The sequence below is a fragment of the Phoca vitulina genome, unplaced genomic scaffold (genome assembly GCF_004348235.1).
Source record: "Phoca vitulina isolate PV1807 unplaced genomic scaffold, GSC_HSeal_1.0 scaffold14, whole genome shotgun sequence".
Lineage (NCBI taxonomy): Eukaryota > Metazoa > Chordata > Mammalia > Carnivora > Phocidae > Phoca > Phoca vitulina.
Window position 1 is genome coordinate 18,030,619 of NW_022589717.1, and position 13,111 is coordinate 18,043,729.

The following is a 13,111-nucleotide window of genomic DNA, read 5'->3' on the forward strand; positions in this document are numbered from 1 at the left end:
TCCCATTTTTCCCTTCTAAGTCATCCTCCCATGGAGGCTTCGTGTCATTACAGTTGGAGAAGGCCACAGGATCCAAAGGAGACTTTGCCAGAGTGAGAATGGGGTAGACAAAGGAGCCATTAAGATTTGGAGTTTACCTGCTGAAGTGGCTATGCTTAATTACTCTAAAATACCAAGTGATTGTATTCCCAAATAAAGGGTCCTTCCCTTCTGGCAGAAAGTTGCTAATCACCAGATTTCTCCATATTTCTGAATATCACTACTTACCACAGGCGATGGTCCAATAGACCAAAGAGTCTGGCGTCTGGTAAAGGATTCGGTAAGGAGCCACCCGGGCACTGGAGTCCAGCACAACATCAAGGGTACCCACGAGAAGGCCTGAGGGTGGAGGAGAGAGAAGAATGCTTAAGGGTCTCCCCAGTGCTTCCCCCAAATTCCCGGAGGCCGTGTCAGCATACCCTTTCTGTCGGACCTCCTGATGCTCTTCCCCTACGACCCTTCTCGACAGCCCCTCTCTTGTTGCACCCCACCTTGGCAAAGTCTTCATCTTAAACAGTCTGATGCTGACTCTGACTCTACATTACTTTTTCCCACAACCTCCAAGAGAAACTGCCGAAGTTGGAAGGCAGTCTGCTGGTGTCAAAACTAACGGGAGGCTGACAAAGCCGGGAGCTCGGTCCCGGGCAGATGCCCGGACTTACAAATGCCTGTTTAAAATAAAAATAAGTAGGGTACTAAGCACTTATGTGTTGGTGTCTCTGCTTTATCTACATTATGCCCAATGTGCATTATGTCTTCCCCCTTTTCACCTAAGAAACAAATCCTTAATTTGAGTAGCTTGTCAAGGCCTGGAAGCAGTCATGTCTATCTGAGTCAGTGTGCCAGGCTGGCCTACATATTATTTTAATCTGTCCCACTTTTCTTTGTACTGGAAAAGTATAGGTTAGCTCAGCAAACATGAAGTAAGTACCTACTGTGGGCAAGGCAAACCCGGCAGGCACAAAACACAGTAAGACAGAGTCCTTAAGGTATGTATAATCTAGTAGGGGAGAAGGCAAAGCAGTGATTTTCACACTTGTTTAGGAGTGAACAAGGGCTGTGAAACAAGCATTTCCCCACCTCAGTGGCAGAGTCCTTTAGCATTTGTCACATCAGTCATTAAAACCAGAGATGGCTGCAGATGACTGCCCTCTACAATGATGCAGTAACTAGGCTGAGGGTCAGGAAAGGCATTGGGGTAGCATACGGTGGCATTCTGTGGGACAGGAACCTCACTGATCTGTCCAGAACCCAGGGGGAAACTCGCCCATGTCATCCAAGTCCAGGATGCCTGAACAGTCAGCAAATGAATTTACCTATTTATTCATGAGAAATGCAAATACTCAGTGCACCAATGCTCACTTAAGAAGAGGCAGCGTCTTCTCTTTCCAGGAGTGCAAATCTATCTTATAACCACCATTCCTCCAACATCCCCCCCTCCTGGAAAGTGTGCCTCCTTTATCTATCCCACCTGGGATTAGGCACCGGACATTTTCTTCATTATTCTAATTAACATGGACACAGAGACACACAGATTCCACAAAGTCAAATAAACTAGATCCCTTACTTGACAGGATGAATCCAAAAGATTCCCATAAAGTAAATGCCCATAATTATTCCAAAAGTTGGATGGAAATCAGCACAGAGTGGGATTTGGACTCAGAAGAACCAATTAGGAACTCTGGATAGTTTTCATCTTAGGGCAAGGCATCTTATTTTCAATGCCTCGGTTTTCTCAAGGATAAAATGGAAGACAATATCACAGTTACGAGATTGTTCTTGTAATAAGACTGAATATAATAGGATTTAAGGGCAACAGGCTGAGTGGAATAAGAGGTTAAGAAACCAGTCTGGAACTTGCCAAGACACTCCTTTATTTAATTTGACTTCTACTTAGACGGCATGTCTATTAAAAATGGCTTTGGGATACTATTGATAAGTGCTTGAGGCTGACGTGGGGAAGCGAAAGGTCCCCAGGCTCCCTTGCTCTGCTCCTGCTGAAAATAAGCAGCATACTGGGAACCACGAAGCTCAGTGCCTGGCTCATAGCAGGATTTTCATGAAGTTCTGCTGAATCTGAACCATAAGTTCTTCTGAAACTGTCACCACTAGTATCTCCTGACGTGTTGTCTTGGAACAATGTCTTGAGGTTTGGTTCCCACCATATCACCACATGGAATACCTTGATGGAATACCAATGAAATTCACTTCCTTTTGCTCTGGCAGCCTGGGGTCATAGAAAGAGCTGTATCGCTGAGTCACCTAGTGTTCAGACGAGCTCAGTTCTGGCTCTGACTCTGTTATAACCAGTTCTGTGGTGTGGACATGCCACTTAACTTCTCGTTGCTTTGACTGGCTCAGTTGCAAAGTGATCATAATAGCACTTGCCTTCCTGAACCAGGGTTATTAATCAAAAAGCCTACGGGAGGTTAACCATGGGCAAGTCCTACAGTTGTCCTTGGTCTTTGTCCAAGGACAGGAACCCATTTAGGTTCACTCCAAACCACAGTGACCATAGCCGATCTGAACACACCAGGAAAAACAAACTTTCACTAAAGTGGAAATTAATTCATTTGTTTGATCTGGCCTCTATGAAATACATTAAAATCCCTACGGCTTGTAGTTTTCCAAGGGGTAAATTTCCACATAATGCCACACATGTATGCATTTTTGTTTTCTCTACTGTGGCGTGGATTTACTGCAAAGACCTCTAATTACTTTTCAATTATCTGCAGATGGAAGAGTATATTGAAAAGCAGAAAAGAGTGCTCCAGCTAAGCTGGATTCCCTTCACTGTTAACTAGAAATACAAGTACATCATTCGTAACTGAGTGTTTGTAATACTTCACTCTTTTTGAATCAAAAGAAGAAATGAAACCCCCACAATACTGGAAATGGCACATACATTGGTTCTAAGGAACACGCACTGCAGTCTGGGCTTAGGGAATTTAGTCAAGGATTAGCCTACATGGTTTAATGAGCCTCTAAAAGACTGTCATCACAGATAAAGATTCTTCAAGGGCAAGCACAGCTCACTGGGCAGAGCAGCCAACAGAAGTGGTCCCAGTTCTGGAATTCTTCAGTCCTGGCCCTGCCACTACCCCACTCTCACACCCAGCCTCCCTGAGCCTCAGTTCCCCCATCCTCAATGTCTCACTAGACTTGTATATTCTGTAATACACAGGAGGGAAGGCCCCTGAAAAGGTTCAGCCTGATTCACTCATCTTGACCACCACAAAGGTCCCCAAGTGAAATCCACCTCCAATACCCATTATCCTAATTAACAAAATCTCCAGTGTCACTCAGGGACAAAGAAAACTGAGTTGTTTAAGGAAGACCACCCCCTCAAAGTGAGGGTTTCTGATGAGATACCAGCTCATCAACGCTGAGTGTGCATTCACAACTTGGCACCACCAGCTCCACTAAGATTTAGATGAAAATGAACAGGTACATACATACCTACTATAGGGTCCATGCTGAAATATTTTAAACTACAGACAGTATAATATTGTAATGCGCACATGAGGTGCACGTACAATTAGAAAACTGTTGTGAAAATTCTTTGAAAACTTAAGGTACTAGATATTCAGACAGAAAGTAATACTGTGAATCGAGGTATGCAGTTGGCCGGCCAAATCAATAAGTACACTCGTCCACATTAACCCAGACTCGCCCTTTCCCTTTGTAACACTGAGCAGAATTCTCCCTCTATTCAGAATGTTGTGCTTATCTCACTTCCCACTGCCTTAAATGACAAACTCCTAATTGTTTAATACCTCTCTTTCTATCCCTCCTCCCCTCCAAGTTCTGCTTCTGGAGTACCTATTGAATTTATTTAAAATTACCTGTACATTTTGCCTCGTTCCACATCTCCTCTTCTTTCCAGAAGACCTCTTATGGCGGAGGCTGACTCCTTCTGACTCCTAGGTCCTACCCTTTGCTTGGAGCACAGTAAGCCCTGAACACATGTTTGATCAATGGATGAGTTCCCTAGTCTTTGAAAACCTACATAAGTTATCACTGTGCTGCCTAAACGCTATGGATACAAAGAATCAAGACTCTGGGAGAGGGAAAATATTCCTCCTATAGCCCCTATCCACACAGAATCCTGCAAGATGGGAAATCTGAGCCAGAGAATCCAATCCTCCCACCAACACCCCCCCCAAAGAAAAAAACCAACCCAGCAATCAAGATTTTCTTAGAAGTTTTATTACCCATACCTCTGAAATGGCTGTCAAAATACTGAACCTCTTATCATTTCCCACACAAAGCGCTGTTTTAGCAGCTGCTCTGGTCAGCTCTTTCTGGTGCTAAACAATCTTTGATTGCCTGAGATAACTGAGTCAAATTATGGCCCTCAAAATAACTCTTCCCCACATCTACCTATTGTATTCGTTCAGAGGCATCATGTAACGTAAAAATGCTGTTTTCAGGGAGATTCAGAAAATGCTGCAAAATTGGTACGCTGAGGCTTCCCATCTGCCTGTGGGTACTGGAGGGGGTATGACACACACAGAGTCATCACTCGCTCGGCTCCCGTGTGAGGAGAGTGTGGACATGTAGGAATGTGCCCGTGACAATGATCGATCACCTACTGACAATCTTGGAATTACTTAATGTCAAAGTGGACAAGGTCCTAAAGCTCATTCGGCCTTCCTCTACCCCTTTGGCCATGCAGCCAGCCAGAGGTCTACAATGACCATGGAAGCAGAAAGGTCAAGGGCACGGGCAATAATAGTCCCTCCTCAGAGAATGCCACGGATGCCCTAAGCACTATTGTTCAAGGACATATTGCAAAACCACAGAAGAGTATAGGAAATTACAAATACATGCGCCACTACTCTGACTTTTAACATCTGGCCTCATCTGCCTTTTTTTTTTTTTAAACAAAGAAAATGTAACACACATAGCAAAGGTCCCTTTAATGTCTCCTAGATCCTATTTCCCTCTCTCCATTCACCACTGTCAGCTTGTTTTGTGTTCTCCCCATCCAGGTCCTTAAACTTTTATCGCCCCACGTGTACGTACACGAATGCACACTTTACACTGATGTGCACTTTAAAATTTGCATTAATGATACGAGTAGATATTGTCTGGCAACCTGTTTTCACCCAATAAATTTGATTCACTCATTTTAAATGCTGTGTAATATCCACTGTATAAATATAAGTTACTCTTTTTCCTAATAAAGGACATTTGGGTTTATCTCCAATTTTTTTCTTATAATAGGCACTGCAATCATTTTCTTTGTATATGACGTTTTAAGCGTGTGAAAACATTTTAGAATGGAATTGTTGGGTCATAGGGTAAGTGCATCTTTAAACCTTATCAGACATTACAAAATTGCTTTCCAAAGTGATTGTGCCAACTTACTCTCACCAGGAAAGCCAGACAATATGTTTCTCTACAATGGTCCCAACACTTAGTATTATCAGTGTTTGGTTTTTTGGTTCTTTATTTTCACCATTCTCAAGGGTGAGAGATAGTATCCATTTGTTGTTTTTGTTTTTAAGTAAGCTCTACACCCAACACTGGGGCTTGAACTCACAACTCTGAGATCAAGAATTGCATGCTCTACCAAGTGAGCAAGCCAGATGCCCCTCCATTTGTTGCTTAAATTTGCATTTTTCTAATTATTAATGAGTTTGAGTATCTTTTCCTGTTTATTGGCTACTCAGGTTTTCCATTCTGTGAGCTATTTGCCTTTCCCACTGAACTGACTTGTGCTGGAGATCCAGTTCAGAGATTCGGAGTTTACCATTTAGAAGCTTCGAATGTATACCCTGATCAATTCATTTCACCAAATATCCACTGATCTCCCTAAAGCCAGACAGGCAGTATACTTGGACTTACTTCTTTATATATATTCTATATAAATGGAGGAATTTGGGATCAGTATCTGCAAACCCCTCTGCATTGCTCGCATGGAAAGTTTCTGTAGGTCACGGGCTCCCACCTTCTCCTACCTGCTGCTCCCAAGTTGCTGGTACAACATCTGTAAGTCTTAGCATTGACTAAGGTTACACGCTCTTAGGCAGAAAGTAAACAGTAACACCCAGAAGCAACTGCTGACAGAGTTATAACCTCCAGCCACACATAGTTTTTACACTTCTCTTAATGAATCTTGTTTGTAGTTTCTTCCCACCAGTCTGTGAGCTCCTGGAGGGGGCAGGCACAGCCTTGTTTACCTTGGAATTCCCAAAGCCTATAGAAAGTCCCTCAAGTTATGCTGAATATTTATAAATTGGGCCACAAAGTTTTCACTTTGATGGACATTGGGGGAAACCAAGAATTATTTTCAAACCTTATTCAGCTACCATAGTACCTAATAAGTTCTAGCAAATTGACCTTAAATAATTAAAATTGTCTAAGAATCATTCAATGAATGGAGACCAATACTTGAGAAAAGGTTGGAAAATCCCACTTCAGAGAGTGCAAGGTAATACAGATCAAACTCACATCTAAACTTTGTACCATGGGAGACCAACTTCTCTAATTTTGGAAGTAATTTGTCACTTTTTAATGAATATCGAGATTTATCTGGAATTAAGATGGATCAAAAAAAGAGATATTTAGGGAAAGCACAAGTCTTTCTATTCTACTTTTGGAAACGAGTCCAGAGATGGGCAGCTGTTGCCAAAAAAGCACAAAATTACCCCAAAGTTTAACCAGTTGAAACTCTTGCACCCACACACAGATTGGTAAACAACTTGTTTGCATACCATACTGGCCAAGGGACCAGGTGAGAGATTAGGAAAACCATCCTATGTGCCCAGCAGTGAAGGGGAATGCTGGAATTGCCAGGTGAGGGGTCAGCTCCAGAGCTATAAACGCACCCGAGTTCACAGTGTCCCCATGACCAATGTGAAGGTACACACAGGCTACTGCAGCCCAGCTCCAGTATCTCTGAGAGGGGCCATGTCTGCTCTCTGGGGAAGGAGCTGAGGAACGTAGGGGTACTGGGGGAGACGCCTGGGGCTGGAGATGGGGGCAATGAGCTTTCTCAGTTTCACAACCCCAAAGAGTCTAACAGCCTTTCTCAAGTAGGGGTCGTACTGGCTAAAAGGGAGAGACCAATCCCAATACTGGGATTCTACCCTTCAGTGTAGAACTGTCTGGACATGGTTTTATTTTAAGTATTGCATACTTCCTAACCCCTCTAGCATGTTTAGGTAAAAACAGTTTCTCAACAGTTCAAACCACTGTTGTTGGTTTAACAGGCCATCCACAACTCTCTCCTCTCAACTTCAATAGCTGTCATGACCCCACCCCAGCCACACATATATCATGGCCGCCTTACAAGACGACAATGCCTCTCTCTTCACAGGAGAGAGGAGAGAGCCCGTCTTTTACACACACACACACACACACACACACACACAGACGGATTTGTCACCATTGGTGGAAAGACGAACTAATGAGAAGTCTGGTAGCATAGGAATAATACACTGCCAACTCTGTCAATTAGGAGAGTACTCCTCAAACTATTTGTGATCAAAAATCAGTTTGGTTTTACTTTCCAATCTGTTATAGACTGATACTTCTGTAAAATATGGTACATATGAAATATTATTATCTCTAGAATATGAAAAAAGACAAAAACAAGCCTCCATTTTTTTTTATTATTTAATTCAACAAATTGCTCTAGGTTTGTAAATGCTTAATCCCAATTTCTGTTCTTTAGCTCAAGGCAGTGGTAACACACAGGTTGCAAACTAGTACTTAAATAGCACTAAATCAGGGAAGGGACGGCTGGAGGGCAGTAATTTTCTCGGAACTGTGTTTTTATTAGAATCATATGCAGTTTTAAAGAGCACATTCAATCTATAATACACATTTTTATTTGGGAAATTAAAACAATGGTCTACCCACTGCAAACTAAAACGAAACTCAACAAAATCATTTCTCAATTGAAGGCAAGAATAAAGAATACATGAATGGGGGAGGCATGAGGTTTTTGTTGTATATTTATCCCAACCAAGGGCACTGGTTTAAAAGTGTGGAAAATCTACAATCCTGCATTAGATAAGCCCTGGGAGACCCTTGCCGCAGTTCTTACAAAGACAGGGGCAGGCTCAGGGGCAGAAAGACAAAGCTTGGGGAGGCAGAGCACTCCGGAGTCTCTGTAGTATTTCAAGCTAATTCTGGATTGCAGGGTCTTTAAATGTCATGCTTGCTTATATTAAGTACAGTAGTTCCTTATCCGTGGTTTCACTTTCCTGGGTTTCTCGTACCCCCAAGTCAACTGCCATCAGAAGTAGATGACCCTCGGGCGCCTGGGTGGCTCAGTCGTTAAGCGTCTGCCTTCGGCTCAGGTCATGATCCCAGGGTCCTGGGATCAAGCCCCGCATCGGGCTCCCTGCTCGGCGGGAAGCCTGCTTCTCCCTCTCCCACTGCTTGTGTTCCCTCTCTCGCTGTGTCTCTCTCTGTCAAATAAATAAATAAAATCTTAAAAAAAAAAAAGAGAGAAGTAGATGACCCTCTTTCTGATTTGGGGTTAGAAGGTCAACAGTAGCCTCACGCTACGGCACAACGCCTACATCGTCCATTTCACTTCATCTCACCACGGAGACCACTTCTCATCTCACATTATCACAGGGAGAAGGTGAGTGAGTACAATACAGGGAGATATTTCAAGTGAGAGAGACCACATGTGCATAACTTTCTTACAGTATATTGTTATAATTGTTCTATTTTATTAGTAGTAACAGTTGCTACTCTCTCGCTGTGCCTAATTTATAAATTAAACTTTATCAGTGGTATGTACGTACAAGAAAAACACAGTATACACGGGGTTCAGCGCTACCCACAGTACCAGGCATCCATGGGGGGGTCTTAGAACGTATCCCCCACAGACAAGGGAAAACTACGGCACACAGAAAGTGAGGGCTCAAAAGGAGAGAAAGAAGCCTTGACTTTCATATTGTCCATCACAGCAGATAAAGCACACAGGCGGGTTTATACCTAAAGTAACTGCAGAAAACTGAAATCTGAAGAGCATCTCCTCAGCAGAGCCTTTGTCATACAGCCAATTAGTATGTGCTGCTCAAATCAACCAAGCACCCTTGAAGGCCCGGTCTTCCAGGAGCTGCTCCATTTCACCCTGTAGGCCAGTCTCTTAAAGTCACATGCACCTCCTCCTACAAAAACGGAGGGCAGTTGCAATTGATTTTTCATTCTCTTTGGGGCCGTGTCTGAGAAGGAATCATTAAAATATGTTACCACCTTACCTAACACCCCGGTTAGGGCCAGCTACAATTTGCAGGGCCCAGTGCAAAAAGAAAATGCAAGTCCCCTTGCTCAAAAATTCTTAAGTTCAAGACAACTAGTAGAACATTCAACCAAGCCCGGAGCCCTTTCAAATGCGGGTTCCTGTGCTAGAGCACAAGGCCACATCCCCAGGAGGCCGGCCCTGACCCCAGCGCTGCGGTGGTGATTTCATCCCCACAGACGAGCTTGTTGTTCTCAGACTTTTATCAGGGATTCAAGTTTGCTCTGATAGAGACCAGTGAGGACAATGAACTGAATTCATTCAAAAAACACTCTAGGCACCTGTGTGTTCTCAATCGGCAAACAAGCCCTGAACCCAGAAAGAGGAAGGTAGATGCACTTTTGTTACATGGACTGCTGCTTCCATATACGCAGCAGGAAGGTGTACTGGTGCTAATCTCGACTATAGAGGCAGGTTTGAAAACCTGAAACTGATGGCTCAGGGCTGGCCAAGGTCAGCCGGCAGAGTGAAGATGGAGAGACCTTTCTGGTGCTGGTGGGAGTAGCTCCTCACTGTGAAGCCCACCGTTTCTAAGAGATAAGCCACATCCACCACCTCAGGGAAACCGGGGCATGATGCCCCTCGCATACCTTCTACCAGGTAGGCCCACATTTGTAGGAGCCACTCACTCTGTCCCAAGATCATTGCCAACCCTCCTAATTCATGTAACCCCTTCTCCACAATGAATCAGTATCATGAAATAGAAGCAATCATGAATTTTAAATTACATTTAGGTAATGACCTAGTACATCTAAATAAGTTACAATACATTTATGCAATGATAGACATTTAAAATCATGCCCTTGGGGTGCCTGGGTGGCTCAGTGAGTTAAGCGTTGGATTTCAGCCCAGGGCATGATCTCAGGGTCCTGGGATCCAGGCCTGCACCCCACTCCCTGCTCGGCGGGGAGTCTGCTTCTCCCTTTCCCTCTGCCCCTCCCACCCCCGCTCGTGCACATGCGCACTCTCTCTCAAATAAATAAATAAAATCTTTAAAAAATAAAAAATAAAATCAGCCCTCAAATGATTATTTAATGTCACGGTGAAGCATATCTAGTATGTTATGTGAAGAAAAGAGCACAAAACTTAAAATTTTTGTTCCCTGTGATCCCAATCAAAATATAAGTATAATATTACTATATTATAAACTAAAATACATGATTTTTAAAGACTAGAAAATTAACATATTGGTGGGTAAAATAATTTTACTTTTATCTGTATTGTTTGTATTTCCAAAAGTTTTCCAAATGTACATTCAATATTTTTATGATGCAAAAAAATTGTTTTGTTATCTCAATTACTTCCAACCTCCTATTTAGGGCTTTTTTTACTTAAAGAGAGGTAATAGCCTTAAGCAAATAAATGGTCACTGTGTTTATAATAAAGCTGCTACTTCATTCAAGATAGTCACAGGTTAGTCATCTTGTTGCTAGAATGCAATCCCACAGGTCAATATCTCAATATCTCAAAGAGTGGCATCCTCAAAAACACACTCTGATGGAGAGGGGCCTGCCCTTTATCTTTTAGAAATTTGTTTAAAGTTCATTTTTTCCCTCTAGTATACGAAGTGTGTCAATACCATAAACTGATACATATTCAATCACACAGCACCAAATTACTTAACTCAATTGTAGGGACTACATATTTAAACAACTAGCTTAAGTCAGAAAGTTATATGCCCCAAATAAAAACTACAAACATTGGGGCGCCTGGGTGGCTCAGTCGGTTAGGCGTCTGCCTTCTGCTCAGGTCATGATCCCAGGGTCCTGGGACTGAGCCCCAAGTCGGGCTCCCTGCTTGGCAGGGAGTCTGCTTCTCCCTCTGCTACTCCCTCTGCTTGTGCTCTCTCCCTCCCCCAAAATAAATAAAATCTTTAAAAATAAATAAATAAATAAATAATAAAAACTACAAACTACAAACATTAAATGGATGAAATTCGTTTTGCTACTTTCATTACTGAGTCTTCATTATAATGGTAAATACCCACGGCGCTGCCTTTGGCTACATGTAAGTGAGGCAAAGAAAGAGGCTATATGTGCCTCTATCTACATAGGAAATGTCCAGGAAGGATGTACATTAAACTGTTAATAACGGTTACTTCTGGGAAATGACATCGATTTGGGGAGACACCCCACTGGGGAAGAAGTCAGACTCTTTTGACTATAAGAACTATATTTTTAAAAGTAATTTTCATGCTGTTGGAACTATGTAAAACCAGATTCATGCGCAAGTATTATAATAAAATAATAACACAAGAACTAATAAAGGAAAAAATATCATAATGAATATATCCTGCTCTAAGACTTTATAAAAGATGAAACTCTGTAACCAATCAGCTCTGGTATTCTCTGTGCCGGGATGTGGCTACCAGAAACATGTCACCCACCCTCGGCTTGCCATGATTGGGGACGGAGAGCAGGACTGTCACGCTGGACCAGACAAGGCTGCCTTTCACCAGGGACTATGGTCGAGGCTAACACACAGGGCTCAGAGGTGGCCTGGGGTGAAAGATAAGGCAGGCCAATCACACCCTCTTCCAGATAATTTGAGCTGAGAAATGGTAAGTGAAAAGTCAAAGAGCTACAGAAGCAGAAGATGAAAGGATTTCAAGGCAAGGGAATGTAGCACACAAGCCAGATGACAGGGAAGCAGAAACACTGAGGTAAAGGAAAGCTAGAAAGCAGAGGTCGAAAAAGCCAGCCGTGGGCAAAAAGAGAAGGGGACAGAAATGGAGAGGGCAGACAAGCACACGCACAGGATCCCCAGGAGCCGGGAGGGGAGGAGGGAGCAGAGGAGCCACTTCCCCACTGCTGCCCGGCTTCCTGTCAGCTTTCCAAGCCTGGTTCCAGTCCCTGTGCGTCGCGGCTACAAGCACCAGGTACTAGAGGCCTGAGTTCCTGCAACCCAAAGCGCCCAACTGAAACCCTAACTAACCCCGTTGGCTCATCTAAGATGAACTGAGTAAACATTCCCTTCTGTGCGGCAGGAAGACTAGTGTTATGTAACCAAGCATCAAGGCATTAACAGCAATTTAATAATATGCTTTCCAGCCTTGCAGCCCAATATTCCAGAACAGACAAAAACAGCAGCTACAGAACTGTAATTAAAACAATCATGCTTATTTACAGGGGAGAGGCAGGAGCAGCCCAGCTTGAACACTGGGAATTCTGACTCTGTCGCCTGCAAGGCATGCACCTCCACTTGCACTGCCCTTCAGAATTCCAGTTTGGGGCGCCTGGGTGGCTCAGTCGGTTGGGCCGCCGACTCTTGGTTTCAGCTCCTGTCATGATCTTGGGGTTCCTGGGACGGAGCCCTGCGTCTTTGTCTTCCGGCTCTCCGCTCAGCGGGGCGTTGGCTTGAGGATTCTCTCTGCCCCTCTCCCCTGCTAGCATGTGCACACTGTGTCTCTCTAATAAATAAGATAGACTGATATCTAGGTAGATAGAATTCCAGTTCTAGCTCAGCCTTACTGCACCTGCATAAGGTTAAGGGGACACATTCGGTTTGTGCTACATCAAGTGAGAGCAACCTTCACCTAAGGTCCAGAGAAAACTTCAAAGAGAAAAGTGAGCAGGGAAGACCTGAAAAGAAAGACTATCATGGCACCAATGACTGAAGAACCTGAACAAGGAAGCTTCCCAAATATGGTTTCACTTTGCAAAGCCAGGTGCAGAGCAGCAAGTAATGCCCTTAGTTTGTCAAGTTGTTCAACATAATATTATGCATTTTGCAATCTATGTAAATGACCTGCATATGCAGATGAGTCCCTTATGGAATACAGGAGATCTTGAGATTTCCTAA

General features: G+C 43.4%; 1 protein-coding gene across 2 annotated transcripts in view; it reads right to left on the reverse strand.

Annotated features, from left to right (window-relative positions):
• The window catches only part of TBC1D9 (TBC1 domain family member 9), a 116,057-nt gene that overhangs the window by 67,359 nt on the left and 35,587 nt on the right, over nt 1-13,111 (reverse strand). Inside the window, exon 1 of one of the 2 annotated variants that reach the window (XM_032412890.1) lies at nt 268-3,149. In XM_032412890.1, coding sequence (XP_032268781.1) covers nt 268-547 — 280 coding nt within the window. In that variant the 5' untranslated portion in view covers nt 548-3,149. Of the gene's footprint in view, nt 1-267; nt 3,150-13,111 lie in introns of those variants that run through there. The other variant, XM_032412892.1, reaches the window with a different exon arrangement.